The 18,612-nt window shown below is 43.4% G+C and overlaps 1 protein-coding gene across 2 annotated transcripts in view; it reads left to right on the forward strand.

Annotated features, from left to right (window-relative positions):
• TUFT1 (tuftelin 1) overlaps nt 1-17,909 on the forward strand; it is a 66,324-nt gene extending 48,415 nt beyond the window's left edge. For both annotated transcript variants that reach the window (XM_006861423.1, XM_006861424.1), the window contains 8 exons: nt 1,381-1,446; nt 6,822-6,935; nt 12,137-12,265; nt 12,747-12,841; nt 15,015-15,120; nt 16,178-16,261; nt 17,239-17,339; nt 17,846-17,909. In XM_006861423.1, coding sequence (XP_006861485.1) covers nt 1,381-1,446; nt 6,822-6,935; nt 12,137-12,265; nt 12,747-12,841; nt 15,015-15,120; nt 16,178-16,261; nt 17,239-17,339; nt 17,846-17,909 — 759 coding nt within the window. The remainder of the gene's footprint in view (nt 1-1,380; nt 1,447-6,821; nt 6,936-12,136; nt 12,266-12,746; nt 12,842-15,014; nt 15,121-16,177; nt 16,262-17,238; nt 17,340-17,845) is intronic.
• The last annotated feature ends 703 nt before the right edge of the window (nt 17,910-18,612 follow it).

Below are 18,612 nucleotides of genomic sequence, written 5' to 3' on the forward strand. Positions count from 1 at the left end.
AAAAAAAAAATTGAATGTACATAAATCAAATTGTCTTAAGTTTCTTGGCAAAGTCTCTCATATAGAAGAATTCTGTGATCAATCCTCTTGTAAAACAGTCTTGTGAAGCCAATAATTAGCTGTAAATCCACAGTTCTTATATGTTGACTTCATTTAATTTGAGTGACACTTATGGTACACATTGGCAGCCTTGGCCTTAACCTATTTGTGTGTATAGCTGTCTCTACCCTAGCATGGAAGCTCTTTGAGGCTAGGAGTTTGTCCCTCTGTTTATGCTGACATAGGGCCTGAAATGCAGACAGTTAACAGTAAATGTTTGTTAGGTTGAACTGATTGAATAAGTTCTTCTTGGGATGGATAGTCTTGTGATCTTGCTTTTCTAAAATTTGATGACAGAAGTGTCCTTGGGAGAGCAGAGGTGTCTCTTCCATGACCCTACCATATTCTCTTTTGGATTCTGAGTTATACTCCTTCATTTACGTTTTTGCTTTGGTCAGCTGGTCTTTCTCCAACAGCTGCTGCCCCTGTTACTCTGATGAGAACAGAGGCCCAGCAGCTGTTACTTGGAAATTTCCCCTTTGGCTTGGTTTGGGCCTCTACTAGGTTTGTGTGAAAGACCTTCTTTCCCAAATTCATTTTGCCTTGACTGCAGGTAGGGTTTTCGCTGCTTGCATTCACACCTAGCTGTTGAGAGGTGCTTTGTCAAATGGCAGTAAGAGCCTGCTTTGCTCAGAGATGCCCAAAAGGCCAGGCCCAGTGTTTGCACAAACCAGCAGTTATTGGATGAATAATCAGGCTTTGTGTTAGAAAGATTTTTAGCAAATGTTGCTTTCCTTTTTGATTTATGCTTTGTCAAATCTTGTCAGGATCCCCTGGGGCAAGGGAAACTCTTTCTGTTTTGTGGCAAGCAGCTGCTTGTGTTCCCTTAATGAATGGAGCCCACCTGCCTTTTCTAATCTGCTAAAAGGTTTTAGCCTGAGGTTTCCTTGGCCCTCCCTACAAAGACTTGGGTAGTCTCTTTCAAGTCCTCACCTAACTCTCCATCCCTTCCCCCACCCCATTTTTCCACAAAGCACTGAAAAGTCTTTTTTTTTTTTTTCTTTTTAAATTCTTTTCCTAGCTTCCGCCATCCCTCCTTACTATTTTTAGGAGATAAATGTTTTAGACTTGGTTGCCTGTTGTTATGTGCCATGGAGTCAGTTCTGACTCATAGCGAACCCTGTACAGGATTTCTGAGGCTGTAAATCTTTACGGGAGCAGAAAGCCTCATCTTTCTCCCGCAGAACAGCTGGTAGTTTCGAACTGCTGACCTTGCAGTTCGCAGCCTGATTCGTAACCACTATGCTACCAGAGCTACCATGTTTCTTTTTCTTTGAACAGGTGGTGCTAGAAAAGCCAAATGGCTTCAGTCAAAGTCCCACACCCTTGTACAGCAGCCCAGCTGAGGTAAGGAACCGAGGGAAGACCATGGTAACCACTGGTTGGTCAGGGGGTAGGGTTACTGCCTCCTGATCCCCTTGTTCTCTCTTTTACTACATATAAGAATACTATTTGCTTGCTGTAAAATTTTAAACAATAGAGATAGAGAAAAAGTGAAAGTTCTTCATCAATTCCATTACTTAGAAGTGTCTACATAGCATGGGGTCGCTATGAGTCCGTTCCGACTCAATGGCACCTGACAACGACAACAGTTTGAAGTGGGTAGATTCTTCTACAGTAGTGCTTCTTAGCCTTGGCTGTCTATTGAGATGATGTTGGGAACTTCATGGAGTCGCCTCTGAGTGGCATAAATAGCTGATGTACGCAGCTGCAAACTGGAAGGTTGGAGGTTGGAGTCTACCCAGAGGCACCTCAGAAGAAATACTTGGCTATCAATTTCTAAAAAATCAGCCACTGACAATCCTTTGGAGCACGGATCTACTCTGGCACACATCAGGCTGCCGTGAGTCGGAATCAAGTAGATGACACCTGGTTTGGGAGCTTTAAAGGATACGATGTCTGGGCCCCCTCCCCAGAGATGGTAAATTAGCTAGTCTGAGATGTGACCTGGACATCAGTACTTTAAAAATGCTTCAGGATTCTAATGGTTTGTGTCAGGCTGATATCTTTAAAAGTGAATAAGGAAGACCGTAGAAGAATTGATGCTTTTGAATTATGCTGTTGGAGGAGAATATTGAAAGTGTCATGGGCTGCCAAAAGAACCAATAGATGTTTTGGAAGAAGTACAGCCAGAGTGCTCCTTGGAGGCCAGGATGGCCAAACTTCATCTCTCATACTTCGGACATATTGTCAGGAGGGACCAGTCACTGGAGAAGGATATCATGTTTGGTACAGTGGAGGGTCAGAGAAAAAGAGGAAGACCCCAACGAGATGAATTGGCCAAGTGGCAGCATCAGTGGGCTCAAGCGTGGTAACAGTAGTGAGGTTGGCCCAGGATTGGGCAGTGTTTCGTTCTGCTGTACATGGGATTGCTATGAGTCAGTGACCAATTCGATGGCACCTAACAACAACAGGATTCTAATATTTAGTCAAGATTGAATAACAAATTTTGGAGTGGTTTCCTTTACACAGACAACCGTATTTAAATACCATATATATGTTGTTAAGTGCCCTTGGGTCAGTTCTGACTCACAGTAACCCTGTATAGGTTTTCTGAGGAGTGGTTGGTGGGTCGTAACCACTGACCTAGTAGTTAGCAACCCAGGGCTTATCCTACAGTGCCATACCAGGATCCCACCATATGTATGTATGTTTGTATGCTAATATGTGCATCTATACTATGTATGTATAAAAATATGTATTTTTACACAAATACAGGGTCATGGCTAATATATAATTCTGTAGCTTGTTTTTAAAATTTTAAATATACATCCATATGTAAATACATATAGAGCTATCATTCTTTTGAATACATAGTATTTTTTCTATGGCTGCACTTTTTTAAGAAGTAACAATTCCATTTATATTTTTTGCCTAAAAGATGATACAAGATACACTTAATACAGAAGATTTGGAAAATACAGAAATATAGAAAAGTGAAAGCAGACATACACATTATAATCTACCCAGAGAAAATCAGTTTGTGTACTTTCCATTGTATTTCCTTTAACATAAATAATATATTGAGGTTATACCATATGGATTACACATCACCATAAATAAAACAAAACAGAAATCCTCACAACTGGACCAATAAGCAGCATCATGATAAACGGAGAAAAGATGGAAGCTGTTAAGGAAGGATCCATAATCAATGCCCATAAAAGCAGCATCCAAGAAACAAATGACGTATTGCATTAGACACATCTGCTGCCAAAGACCTCTTTAAAGTAGTAAAGAGCAAAGATGTCACTTTGAGGACTAAGATGTGTCTGACCCAAGCTGTGATATTTTCAATCTCCTCATATGCATGTGAAAGTTGGAAAATGGATAAGGAAGATCAAAGAAGAATTGATGCATGTGAATTATGGTGTTGGTGAAGAATATTGAATATTCTTGAGAATGTTCTGTTTTGGAATAAGTACAGACAGGATGCTCCTTAGAAGTGAGGATGGCAAGACTTCATCTCACATACTTTGAACATGTTATCTGAAGGTACCAGTCTCTAGAGAAAGACATCATGCTTGGTAATGTGGAGGGTCAGTGAAAAAAGAAGACCTTCAATGAGACGGATTGACACAGTGGTTGCAACAATGCGCTCAAACCTAACAATAATTGTGAGGATAACATAGGAACACTGAGAGTCAGGTCAACTTTATGATACATAACAAGAACAACCATACAATTTGTTTCTTTGTATTTATTTTTATTTCTCTGGTCAGTTGGGAACTCCTTTATATTGTTTTTTTTTTTTTTTTTTTTTTTTTTCCTCAGAGCAAATTGAATCAGATAAATCAGAATATACCCATCACTGGTAGCATAGTGGTTATGAATCGGGCTGCGAACCGCAAGGTCAGCAGTTCGAAACTACCAACTGTTCGCCGTGGGAGAAAGATGAGACTTTCTGCTCCTGTAAAGATTTACAGCCTCGGAAACCCTGTGCAGAGTCGCTATGAGTCGGAACCGACTCCACGGCACAGAACCACCACCGCCACCATCAATTCCTCTCACTGGTTTTGTGTTCTTTCTTATGTCTTTCCATTCCTAGTCCTCACTCCTTTGATCTACTCTCATTACTATGTATTCAGTATATGGCTTTAAATGTGCCTATAAAATATGTAAGGCACACTAGTGATGTAACAGTTAAGTGCTTGGTGAACCCAACCATGGCTCCTCATGAGAAAGACCTGGTGATCTGCTCCTATAAACATTTACAGCCTAGAAAACCCTATGGAGCATTTCTCCTTTGTCACATAGGATTGCTCTGAGTTGGAATCAACTTCATGGTACCTGCATAACAACAACAACAACATAAAATGTTTTCAGTTTGCATGATGGGCTTACACGAAATCTTTGTCCTTTTGATTTTTTACCCAACACCATGTTTTTACGATCTATCCTGATACGGCACTTGGATTAATGCACTGGACTGCAGAGTCAGTTGGAACTGCAAAGTTGGTGGTTCAAACTCACTGGATGCTCCTTGGAAATCCTATACAGGGTCACTATGGGTCAGAACCAACTTAATGGCACACAACAACAATCCATGTTGCTGTTAAAATTGAGTTCATTTTTCCTAACTGGTATATGCAGTTTATATGAAGAAAAACGTGGCATCAGGATTGGAGGAAGACTCATTAACAACCTGCCATATTCAGATGATACAATCTTGCTTGCTGAAAGTGAAAAGGACTTAAAATACTCACTGATGAAGATCAAAGACCACAGTCTTCAGTATGGGTTGCACCTCAGTGTAAAGAAAACAAAAATCCTCACGCCTGGACCAATAAATAACATCAAGATAAATGGAAAAAAGATTTAAGTTGTCAAAGACCTCAGATCAACCATCAACACTTATGGAAGCAGCAGTCAAAACATCAAATGATGTATTGCATCAATTCTTCTACGGGCTTCTTTATTCAATGTCCAACTTTCACATGCTTATGAGGTTATTGAAAAATACCATGGCTTGGGCCAGGCACACCTTAGTCCTCAAACTGACATCTTTCCTCTTGAACACTTTGGCTAATGCAGTGCCTTGTTTGATTTCTTGACTGCTCTAGGAGACTATTAGAAGTACTATGGATTGCCAAAAGAACAAACAAATGTGTATGGGGAGAAGCACAGCGAAAGTGCTTCTTAGAAGCCAGGATGTCCAGACTCTGTCTCTCATACTTACAAATTATCAGGAGGGGCCAGTTCCTGGAAAAGGACATCATGCTTAGTAGAGTGAAAGGTCAGAAAAAAAGAAGAGCCCCAACGAGATGGATTGGCACAGTGGCAGCAACAATGGGCTCAAGTGTAGCAATGACTGTGAGGTTGGCCCAGGCTCAAGCAGTGCTTGGTTCTTTTGTATATAAGTCACTGTGAGTTGGTACTGACTGATGATGGCACCTAACAACAACAACACTGCACGTATCCTTATATGTGCTTCCTTAGCTTCATACTCTATTGTGAAACTTTTCATGGCATTAAGTAGTCTTAGAAAAAACTTTAAAATAAATTCATAATGGCCTGTCACATTCTAGGAGCCTTTTAAAGCTTTTTCACCAGCCCAGTAGCTCAGGTGTACAACAGTGGAATTGAGCAATAACTATTGACAGCTAGGTTTAGAATGGTGTAATTCTAACCACTCACTTTAGATGTGCAGTGTGGACGCTTCCCTTCAACTGAATCACCATATTTGACAAATCTGCTCTTGGCAACAGGTTATAATAACACCTGGTATTATCTGCTCATTCCCTTTCTTCTCATAAGCTCAAAGCCCTACAGGATATTATCTTTGTTTTGAGGAAGCCTGTAAGGCAAGGCGTGGTAAGGAGTCTTTTCACTGCTTCACAGAGAAAGAAAAAGAAATGAAAACACACATACCCTGTCTCCCTCCTCCTAACCAAGAGCCCTGTGTTCTGATGTGGAAGTATCACAAGTCAGGAAAAACTTTCTCTGGCAAATCACAGGGAGTTCATAACTGAAGCCCCTGGTGCCTGTGCAACAGCAAGATAGAGGCGAGAACTTACATGTCAGTTCAGCCCTAGCCATCAACCCACAATTGGGTGTGTCTGGGAGACAGCCTGAGCAGTAACTCTGGATGAGACACCTTTTCCTACATCGAATCAGATTCCTGGATTAGTTGTGTGTATTTGCCCTAAACCTACCCACCCATCAGTAACCCTTTAAATGCTGATCTCTGTTAAGTGCAAAGAACAATAAAAGATGTGGCTTTGGGATGTTCCCATTGTGATGGGTCCCTGCCCTTAGGGAACCTTCCGCTGAAGCTGAAGAGGAACTCGAGAGCCCCAGTCTGGAGGAGAGAAGCAGGACATAGGAACCAATCAATTGACATGTGTATACAGAATGACTGAGGGGGTTGCAGAATAATTAGGTGATTTGAGGCTAGTTGAGTTGTGTCCAGTATGAATGGAGAACGTCTTCATGAGACATCCAAAGCTCTTTGGTGCCTAAGATTAACTATCCCTTGATGGTGGTGGTGGTAGTAGTGTGAATTGTCTGGAATGGCTGGTAGTTTCAAACTGCTGACCTTGAGGTTAGCAGCCCGACTCAACCACTATGCTACCAGAGCTGCGTGTAAATCCTTTTGTAAGGGTTTGGTCAAGATGATTCAAACCAGTGGAGGGGTGAAGGGACCTTCTCTTGTTGTTAAGGGATACCAAGTCACAAACCATAATAGTGATGTCACTTTCCCTTCCCATGTTTGATTCTAGGTGGATATCTCTATGAATGAAGATGCTGAGAGCTTGAGGAAGACTGTGCGGGACCTGCTTGCCAAGCTGCAGGAGGCGGAGCAGCAGCATCAGTCAGACAGAGTGGCTTTCGAGGTGAGATTTGGAATTTGGACAGGAGGTGCTCCAAGGGATGGGCTTCCAGTGACTCTTTCAGCATGGGCTTCATGGCTTTCTTCCTAGGTGCCATCAAGTGGAAAGGCAAGTCTTTGAGCCTGGAGAGCCTCCTGTCTGGTTTTCCTTTCTTAGACATTTTTAGTGGTGGCTATCCAGGGTTGGCCCAGAGTTCAAAGGTTGGCTCTACTGAAGTTGAACGTGGTGCTGCTCTGGGAGAGCAGGTTGTTCAGAAGTCATTTCTACATGCACCTCAGTAAGAATCACCAAGGTCTGAAACACCTTGTGGGCAAAGGCTGTTGCCATACATTCCCCACTGCCTCCCTGGTGTCTGGTACAATACCTGGTTTAGGTGGTGCTTTGTAGATGTGACCTGGATCAGTGGATGAATCTATATTATAGTAGAAAGAACTTGTTTGTAGAGTAAAAGGGTTTTCCTATTCAGAGCTTTGTAGTCCTGAATGAGTATCTTAGTTATTGTTATCAAAGTGATACTTGTTGTTAAGGGATACTGTTGTTGTTAAGTGCCATCGAGTCGGTTCCAACCCATAGTGACCCTGTACAGGGTTTCCAATGAGCAGCTGGTGAGCTTGAACCACCGACCTTGCAGTTCAAATGGCTTTGCAGTCTGACGCATTAACCCACAGCGCCACACCAGGACTTCTAAGGGATACTAGATGATTATTTCATCCTTTATTCATAGACTTCTGTATTTTTCCATTTTAAATAATCATCTAGTACTAGTAACAAGGAGCCCTGGTACTGTAGTGGCTACGAATCAGGCTGCTAATCTCATGGTCAGCAGTTCGAAACTACCAGCTGTTCCGCAGGAGAAAGATGAGGCATTCTGCTCCCTTAAAGATTGACAGCCTTGGAAACCCTGTACAGGGTCACTATGAGTCAGAACTGACTCCACGGCACATAACAACAACAGTACTAGTAAGGGATACTAGATTATAAAAACTGGAAAAATACAGAAGTCTATGAATAAAGGGTGTCAAGGTCACCCCCACCCCTCCACTATTAAACTTATGAGGTCTTTAATTGTCTCTTGCAAATTCTCTAAGTATAAAATGGGGTTCACTGGGCAAATACTGGATGTATTTTTCTATCCACTCTGTGTGAGATGAACCATCTGCTATTTGTTCATCCACATGTAAAGTTTTTTTAAAATATTGTAAATATGTAATAATAGGATTATCTCCTGCTCCGGCATGCTAGTGACTGGTGGAAAGCAGGGCTTCGAACTGGTTCAATCATGGCCAGAGAAGGGAAACTTGAAACAGACCCGAATTTTTTTAATTTGGGTGGTCTGGAATGCTAACCAGGATGCGAAAAATTATGACTCGAAGCCCTGGAATGGAAGACTGGGAAGAGAAGTAGTCAGCCCTTTCAGGAATCTCACATGTGACCTTGGCTTAATGCCAGAACTGCAGAGTAACAAACATCTGGTATGGTTTGCGCCATCTTTGAGCCAGGCACTGTTGTTTTCAATTCAAAGAAGCAAGAAATGCAGTTGCTATGTAACATGCACATTGCCCATATTTTCTCAGAGGAAGATCAATTTTCTTTTTAGCTTTGACTTGTGATTTTTCCCATTCCACTTAGCGTTCTAGTTCACCCACAAAAATTTGGATCTGTTCCGGTGTCACTTCATGGGCCATGACTAAAACCAGGCTGAATCAGGACTGCCTCGAGATTTAAGTTAAAGTCTTATTTGAGGAAAAAAATTTAACCTGATTATTAGTTTTCACTTTTGTAAAAAGGGTTCATGAACTGGGCCTCATGAGTTTAGTGTACCAATTGAGTGAAGTGATAAGTATGAGAGCCCTTTTATTAACCTAAGGGCTTTTGAAATACAGTCTATATTTTTCTTAGGAAATCTGCCTATTAAATTGAGTACTATCCTTTTGGCCTCAGAAAGGAGTCTGCTGCCCCGATTTCAGAATCTACCATTTGCAAAATTGGAATGGCAATTTAGCAGTTTGGTAGCCAGCTGTTCCCTAAGTTTGTTAGAGCAGAACAGAAGGAAGGGAATATTGAGGCTATGAATTTTGTAAAGAATTGTCTGTATTGAGAGGCATAGGAAATTGTGGACATTTTTGAAGTTCTTGGTTTTGGCCACACATGCTGTGGAAGGGCTTTGGTAACCCTGAATTTCAAAGTGTGAGCAAAAGTGATCTTAGTAAAGGCCTGAGGCCACAAGTGACAGCTGCAGCCATACACCCAGGATTGAGAATGCCTGCTACCCAGCCCCTTGGTGCACACCTTCCACTTGTAATCAGAGGTGCTTCTTGGGTGGTTCTCGCTATTGGACTTGGTTGGCACATCCTCCTGTGATCAAGGGGATCCTTTGAGGCAGGGCTAACTGGTGCTAAATGGACAGATGTGGATAGGGAGTCTGTTTTTAAGTTTGTGATGGCAGCACAGCCACATTAACACTGTGCTTGAGTAACGTCAAGCTGAGTACACAGTCCTTATGTACAGAAGTAAGAGGCCTTACTGGAAGTTCTTCCCTAGGACTGGTCTGTTGCAGACTTGTGGGGTCTTTCAAGGGCTTTTCTCAGTCTCTCCTAATGAATTAGATTTTGCCAGACTTTTCTGTAAGGAGCCCTGGTTGCACAACAGCTAAGAGCTTGACTGCTAACTAAAAGATCAACAATTCAAACCCACCAGCAGCTCCTAAGCAGAAAGACGAGACAGTCTGCTTCTGTAAAGATGACAACTCTCGTAAACCTATGGGCAGTTCTCCTCTTCCTGTAGAGTCTCTGTGAGTTGGAATAGATGTATAGCAATGGGTTTACTTTCTGAAGCAGTGAGTAGGAAGGACAGGATTGTCAACTACCATGAAAACAACCTGCCATTGAGCTTGGGTTTCCCGTTCTGCTGGCTGTTGCTGTCAGGAAGGATTTGCAGCGAGAGTTTGCTCTGGACAGGGGAGGTGTGCAGCTTGGACACGTTCCATCACACATCATCTTGCGCTTTGCTTTCTCCTCCCTGATTCTGACTTTGGGAGGAGATGGGCAAGCTGGCATTCTGTCTTTTCAGGATTGACCAGGCTTTCCAGTGGTTACCTAGATTGTTTTTTAGAAAGTCACTGGGGGGGTGGAGGAAGGCAGTTTGGGATGATTGGGAGAGAACTGACAGCGATGATTGAAGTAACTGGGTTCTAGCGCTGACTCCTTCACTCAGTGGCTGTAAATGGTCCGTTGACCATTATTGGAAGGCCAGGATTGGACCACAGTGATGATCAAATTGCATTTACACTTTCACAGGGCAATCACTGTGAGCTAGGCACTGTGCTGCGCACTGCAAATGTCATAGCTCTCAAGGTCTTTGCTATTATGAAGCTGACAGTCTCCTGGGACATACAAGTAAGCAGGTAAAATTCACAATGTGCTTGGAGAGGAAGAGGTGTGTGTTCTCTGAAAGTATACAAAGGAAGAGCATCACTCCCAGGTCCAGAAGGCTCTCCAGAAGAAGCGGTATCTGAGCTGAGACCTGAAGGATGAGTAGACTTTGGCAAGACACAGGTGGAAAGAAAGGAGGCAAGTGACAGGGACTTTCTATTTGTAAAATCCTGCATTTATTCTTTCCAAATGGGTTTCTCATCTTCAAGAAAAAACTAATTCTTTCCAGTGCATAGTAATAACCCTTCCATATGCCATCATGGCCTTTGTATATAGACTGAAGTATTAGTTCAAGTGAGGATAAGAAAGAGGTGGGGAAACAGAAGGAAAGACAAGGAAATGTCTTCCCCTAGATTATCTGCTTTTAAATTAACAAGGAAGCTACATCACTGGGTTAAACTGGGGTGGCACTGGAGGGTTTGTGGGGAGCTCAGCCATCTGAAAAATGGTGCTTAGGGGCTCTAGGTGTCACTTTAAAGTGGAGCTTGATCAACTGTGTGCCACTTAGCCTTAGGAATCAGTTTGAGGGTCTCTCGAGGTGGTGGTCATAGAGCTGTGTGTTTGGGAAGAAGTGGTTTGGTCCTCAGAGTTGCCTCCTTTCTGCCATCCTGCCTTCAAAGCTCACCACCATGCCCTGGGTTCTTTTCTACGGTGTTACGTGAGTAAGTCAAAAAGTAATGCTACTAGGGCTTCAGTTCACAGAAGCATAGTTTATTCCAAGCAAAATATATTTAAATATGTCTCTGCCATCAGTGGATAGCTGAAGACAAGTTCTCTCAGGAATACGCGTGACTTTGTCTTGCTTTTGCCTTCAAAACCAAAATCCAATCAAAATAGTGGCTTGCAAGGGGATCTACTGGGCCAGTTAAGTTAAAGACAGAGTGACTGCCTGGGGGGATTCCAAATGGGTAATTTTGATAGACTTTCTTAAAAGACACAGGATGATCATGGGGGTTATTAGGAAGAAGTTTTAAGAAAATTGAAAATTGCTTTGGTGAGGAAAAAGACTAAGAAAGTTGTTCCAAGGAATTTTTTTTTCCATCACAACAATGTATTTGCTCATTCTTCAAGGGTAGCAAGGGCTGTCAGAGGAGAATTTCATTGGGAAACCTTACCCCATCCATCCTGCAGCCTTGAGCTTGCCCCTTCAGACTTCTTTTTGTTCTCAGAATTCAAAGAGCATTTCAAAAGAACATAATCTGGGTCCCTGGAGGATGACAAAACATGCTATAAGTCAAACAGGGTAGAATTCTTTGGGGAAGGATTAGTGTGATGGGACCAGCACCTCTAGAAGTGTACAAATCTAGATGAAGGAGATGTTGAAAAACAGTAACTTCACATTTTGATACATTTATAAAGGTTTTTATGATTCTGTAGCAATACTCTTTTGCCATACCCTCATATACCCATGTGTTGGGTGTGGTACTATAGAATAAGCACTGGACTGCTCACAGCAAAGTTGGTGGTTCAAATCCACCATCCACTCCTCGGCAACCCTATACAGAGTTATTATGAGTCGGAACCGACTCGACAGCACTTAATGACAACAACATCCTGTGTTGGGGCCCCTGGGTGACACAAGTGGTTTGTTCCAGCCCATTTACAGAAAGTTTGATAGTTTGAACCTACCCAGTGTCACCACAGAAGAAAGACTTTTGTAAATATTACCACTGAGAAAACCTTATAGAGCACAGTTCACCCTGTAACACACGGAGTTGGGGTTGGGGTTGAGCTGATGGCAACAGGTTTGGGTTTGGTTTTATCCTGTTATAGACCATGCTCAGCCGGTACCAGAGAGATGCAGAAGAAAGCAATGTGGCTCTTCAGAGAGAAGAGGACAGAGTGGAGCAGAAAGAGGCAGAAATTGGAGAGCTGCAGAAGCGCCTGTTAGGGATGGAAACGGTAACTTTCACTGCCTAGGCTTCCCCTCCACCCCCCCACCCCTGCGAGAAAGGGGCTCAGGGAATGACTGGGAAGATCACGGATCCTCTCCTTTTCTAAACACTCTAACTTCAGCTCTCCAAAACTAGATGGGTTCTTCTTATATAGCTGCCCCTTTTGGGGTTTGAAGACTTCTTAAGCAGCCACTTAGCCTGATTCCTCACGGGGTGGCCGCCATAGCTGGCAGGTGGACCTGAACAATGGGAGGGCAAGCTTTCCCTCCCAGCAGCTGGGCGAGGCTGGGAAGTTTCTATATGCTGAGGATGGAAGGGTTATCCCTGATAGGGGAGTGCGCCCCATCAAACCAGCTTGGCCTGCTGCTCTTTGGCAGCTATCCCAGGCCTGGAGAGGCCGAGTCTCAGCCCTGGTACCCATCTCACCCCAAATACAGAAACTGTGGCCCTTTTCTCATCCCAGACTTTCCTTCCTTTGGCCCACCCAGGAGCACCAGGCCTTACTGGTGAAGGTCAGGGAAGGGGAAACAGCCCTGGAGGAACTTCGCAGCCAGAGCGCTGACTGCCGAGCAGAACAGGAAAAGTAAGGATCTTTTCACTGTGTAGCTGGAGTGCAGCTTGGGGCGGGTGGGCCACACAGGCTGCGGTTCCCATGGTGGCCAGATCTAGGGGAAAAGCTGGTGCTGACATCAGATCCTCCACCCTTGACTCACAACATGCTTGCTCAGGGCGGGGCCCTGCCCAGGGAGATACTGTTTGGGAGGTTGCCATCTCTGGGGAGTTCATTTTTCACGGAGCAATAACCTAAAGAAAAAGCCTTTATGGTTTTTTCCTTGAGGTTATTAGTAAAGAAAGAAGCAAAGGTCAAGGGAGAGCAGGTGAAGCGTCTGCTGTGACAGCATGTCATTCCAGAGATTACGGCGTAGTATGGCCTTCACCGGAGTCCTGGTGTGGCGCTGTGGGCTAATGCGTCTGACTGCAAAGTCGCTTGAACTGCAAGGTTGGTGGTTCAAGCTCACCAGCTGCTCCTTGGAAACCCTATACAGGGTCGCTATGGGTCGGAATCGACTCAACAGCACTTAACAACAACAACATGGGCTTCACCAGTTTCTTCCCCTCAGCTGCAGACTACTTAAGGGTAAAAATGCAATAATTTCCTGTGAGTCCTCTCGATAAAGAAAAAAAAAAGAGTGATTTCACAAGAAATGGAACTTCCCATGATTTGAAGCAATTCAGATAGAAACAGAACCACCTGTCAGCAGTGGCATATATGGATTCTATGAGAGCCTTTCTACCTCCCAGGTTAGAGGTTTGGGCAAATGCCCTATGACCAGAGGGGCTCAAAGAGCAATGATTGGGCCATTCTGGACCTCCTTTATGCTGTTGATAATTAAAGAAGCTCTCAAATGCTTAATGGAATTTAGTTTAGCATCAACATACTGAGTCTGATCCTCACTGTATGAATTGGCTGGGTCTTTTACAGTTCCATAGATATTATATTGAGGTTCTGTTAAGGCCTCGGCACTGGGCTGGGCATTGGGACCCCTCCGCTGTCTTCTGGGCACATTTTCTCATCTTAAGACATAACACCTAGGCCTGCCATCTTATTATGCCCTCCTTCCTAACTGAACTTCATATCAGAGTTACTTTAATAAATTGCCCAATGGTCCCTATTCCTCATGAGCAAGAAGCAGGGGAAACAAAAAGGACCAGATCATCCAAAACTAAGGCTTGGGAAAATGTATTAGAAATGTCAGTTTCCAAATAAAAGAAGATCAAGACCTAGGGATATTGGAGAACTGAGAGTAGAAACCTAGAACGTTTGAAGTCTAGGAAGACTGTTGGGCTACTCAGGTTGCCTTGAGCCCCCACCCCCTCCAAGCCAATGACTGCCCATTTTCTTGTGACACAACTTTGTCAGCTTCCTCAGGTGGAACTGCAGGGTCGTCAGAACCAACATTTCTTCATAAGCTCCCAGACACTCTCCCCAGTTACTTAACCTTTGAGGACTGTGGTCCAGTTTGCTTAGAAATTGCAAAAACAATGGTCTGGGAATCAGGAGACTTAGAAATAGAGTTGTGTGAAGAGGCTATGTTGTTGTTGTTAGGTACTGTTGAGTTGGTTCCGACTAATAGCAACATTATGTACAACAGAACATAATGTGCCAACCTCACATAAGGCCATAAAGGATCTCCTGGTATAAACCCTGCCAACAGTTTGATGGTGTTACATATAAAAACATATACTGTTGAGTTGGTTCCGACTCATAGCCACATTATGTACAACAGAACATTATGTACAACAGAACATAATGTGCCAACCTCACATAAGAGGCCATAAAGTTTCTCCTGGTATAAACCCTGCCAACAGTTTGATAGTGTTACATATTATAATCCCGACTCCTACTTGAATCTTTCCATAATGGAGAGCTCATTACATGTGAGGCAGCTTTAACCCTGAGATCAGTCTTCCCTGTGTTAATATAAACATTGAATTCTTGGAACATCTACCAAATGGTTTCAATTTTACCTATTCTTTCCAAATTTTCTGAGCCTCAGTTTCCTCATTTCAACTAAATGACCTCTGGTGATGTTTCCAATGACATGTCCTAAGGTCTCCTACCAGCTATTTTTTAGGGCAGACCCTTAAGGATCAGGTAGATAGAATTACCCCTGATGTAAACCCACGGCTCTTTCTGTAACTGAGTAGACAAGCCATCTTTTCCCTTGTCTCAGCCGTCTGGTCTTTATCCCCAGGGCTGCTAACCTGGAAAAGGAGGTAGCTGGGTTACGGGAAAAGATCCACCACTTGGATGACATGCTTAAGAGCCAGCAGCGCAAAGTACGGCAAATGATAGAACAGGTAAGAGGGGCAGATGTTACTCTTCTTTGGGCCACTTCACTGAGTCTAGCCCTTCTTTCCTGTCAAATCTAAACTTCTATTTATTTATTCTGGCATGGAACTTGGCTTAATACCCATGTGTTGCCCATAAAACATTTATAACTGCCAATTATTAGAATCTGGATTACTGGGATTTGCTTTTCTCTTATCCATCTTGTACATTTTTGGCCATTGGGAAAAGAAGAGCACTTGTAAATGAGTACCTGAGTTATAGTAAAATCAATGATCTGTGGACAGATTAGCAACCATCTTGCCTTATGACTAATTTTCTGTCTTCTACCACCTGAGCTCTAGGACGTAGTATACAAGGAGGCTTCAAAAAGTTCATGGAAAAGTTTCATTACCTTTTAGTTCCATTTTTACACAAACTTTCTGAAGCTTCCCTCATACTCAGGATATGCCAGTTTTCAGAATTATTTTAAGAACTTTAAAAAAAAGTTGTTGTTGAGTCCACTCCAACTCATGACCACCCTGTGTATGTCAGAGTAGAACTGTTTCCATAGGACTTTGTGTGGCTGAGTTTTTGGATGTAGACTGCCACGCCTTTTCTTCTGAGGTGTCTCTGGGTACATTCGACTCACTCAGTGCATTACCTAGTAACACATGGGAGGGCATATTTGCTGCATATCAGTTCCATGAGGGCTGAGGTTTTTATCCATTTTGTTCACTGCTGTTTCTCATTATCTAGAGCAGGGCCTGCCATGTAGTAAGTATTACAATAACTATTTCATGAGACAATAAGTAATTTGTATTTCCCAAAACCAAATGAAAGGGATTTTGAATCATTCATTATTATGGGTTGTCAGGGTAGCATATCTCTCACATCCTCTTTTTTTCCCCTGAAATAACCAAGGGATGAATGTTGGCTAAAATGAGACTTTTCTAAAAAAGTAAATTCTGGGAGAGGTACACAACTCTGTGTTTCATCTCTTCTTGGTTCCTCCAATAGTCGGGGCAAAGTTCAATGAGCATGTGATAAGTCATTTCAAAATGAGCTCCCGTGTCTCCCCACTTCCAGCTCCAGAATTCAAAAGCAGTGATCCAGTCAAAGGACACGGCCATTCAGGAGCTCAAGGAGAAAGTTGCCTACCTGGAGGCTGAGGTGTGTGTACCAGGCCACCCCTGGAAGGAAAGCAGGGCTCTTAAAGGGAAGGGTCGACCCAGGGGAGGTGATTGTGGGGTTGTGCTTCTTTCTACCTACTGCTCAGAATTGAGTATCTGGGATGGTGAGTTGATCTTCAGCTCAGTTTAGGAAAACATTTTCTGAGAAGCTTAAGGAAGTTGCTGACAGTGACCTATCCTTGTTCTCAAGGACTGTATCATCATAGGATAAACCCTGTACTATGGCAAGATGGAGGCAAACCCTTAATTCTCATCATGTGTGGGCTTTGCCTAGGAGCTAGCCATGGAGCTGCACCTTTAAGAGGAGGAAGCATCTGATAGGTTGAGTCTTCTCCATAGCTGAGGTGATGGGCTGGATTAGCTAATAAATTGACTCCTAGTTTAATTTCCTCTTTGCTGCAGAGCCCTTCCTGTCCATTGACTGCCTGAAGGGTGCTTTGCCGCCACTGTCTGACTATCCCTTGTGGTGGGAGAGATACAAAGAAATGGGAAATAGGGTTGTTTATTTCAGGGAGTTTGTGGTCTGGAGTTAGAGGTAAAATAAGAAAAAAGGAAGAAAATACCTAGGAAGAATATTTTTAAAAGAAAAAGAAAATTAAGACCTAAAATATAGAAATGCTTTTTTAAAGACCTGAGTATTTTTTAGAATAGTATATTTAGCAAGGGTAAGTGAATGACTAGCCAAACTGACTATAAGATGTGCAGGAAATGATCAGTGTTGCAGAGTTACTGAGTGAACATACTCTTGGCGATGGAGGCTGAAACAGAGATTGGAGGAAGAGAGTCCTTGGGAATAAGAGATGAGGGGAAAGGGTATCCTGGTGGTAGAGTTTAAGGTAGGGGTTGGGGTGGCGGCAGCAGCACATCCACGAATGGAAAGGCCATAATGAGCCAGTTGAATGTGACAAATAGCAATCCAGAAAAAGGCCAATTCTAACCCCAGAGCTTATGTTACAGAATTTAGAGATGCATGACCGGATGGAACACCTAATAGAAAAGCAAGTCAGCCATGGTAACTTCAGCACCCAAACCCGGGCCAAAACAGAGAACCTGGGCAGGTGAGTGGATGAAATGGGGCCCAGGTAGGAAGAGAAGAAGGGACTGAGCTCCGAGTAACCTTGAGAACTAAGGCAAGGATAAGGCTCTTATAAATCCAATTTTATTCCTGCAGGTTCCCAACTGACTCACTCTCTGCCAGCACCATTTTCTAACCTAGTATGATATCTTGACCCCAAGAGGGTCCATGAACAGCTTTTAGAAAGGGTGTGTATACCCTGAAATTATATACAATTGCTTATACATAATGTTTGCATCTTTCTTAGGAGATAGTTTTTTGCTTTCAAGATCACAAGTATACCCACTTCTCAGTTATTTAACGGCCCCTCTCTTTTCCTTGCCCCAGCCATCAGACAAAATTTTAGATGCCATGGTAATGACCATTTTCAAGTGTTTAGACCCCAACAGATCAGCCAACACTGAGTAGGATTCCAGGGGCAGATGTGATGGGAGGTTCTGTGAAGGATGGGCAACATTACAATACTCAGTGTTTGCAACTTTCTTTCAGCATTCGGATATCCAAGCCGCCCAACCCTAAGCCCATGCCTCTAATCCGAGTGGTGGAAACCTGAACTGGACAGAGATGGGAGATGGACACTGCTGTTGCTGCCGCCTCTTGCCTGTGGAGAAGCCCACCACCCCTGTAGGCTGTTAGCACTGACTTTTGACTTCCTGACTGTTCCCTGATTGCACTCAGGGCTTCACGTTCATGAGTTCCCTTTCCAAACCCTTCTTCTTGGTATGCTGGGCAGACGGAGGATGAGAGTCTCCTCTGGACATCACAGCTCTTTGGAAGCCATTATCCTACCAGCAGGAGCCAAGGCAGTCTCCTTAGGACCTTAGTTACTAGTTTTCTGTATAGCAGAGCCTCCTTCGGTTGTAGACTGGAGTCCAGCTGCCCCAGAAGCCAGGCCCTCCTTGGGTTGTGAGAGTGTCAAGATTTGCCTCAGCCCTAAAACCTGGAGACACCGCTGTCCACCGGGATTGGAGAATGTCCTGGGGGGATGAAGTTCCTTCTGCAAACACAGCTTGCTTCTTAGCAACCAACTGTTTGTTTTTCTACATACTCCACCCTCAGCCCATGCTGAACTGGGCCTCCTACAGATAGACAGTGAGACTGCCTCTCATGGCCTGGTCAGAGTCAGTGAACCTAAACATTGATGACCTTGTTTTTCTGGAAAGATGGGAATGCTTTGAGCAGATTTTCTAGGCCCACGAACAGTTATGTGTGACTTCTCTCTGCTGTGAAGACTCCCAGAATCACTTAGGTTTTTC

This window comes from Chrysochloris asiatica, unplaced genomic scaffold (genome assembly GCF_000296735.1).
Source record: "Chrysochloris asiatica unplaced genomic scaffold, ChrAsi1.0 scaffold00042, whole genome shotgun sequence".
Lineage (NCBI taxonomy): Eukaryota > Metazoa > Chordata > Mammalia > Afrosoricida > Chrysochloridae > Chrysochloris > Chrysochloris asiatica.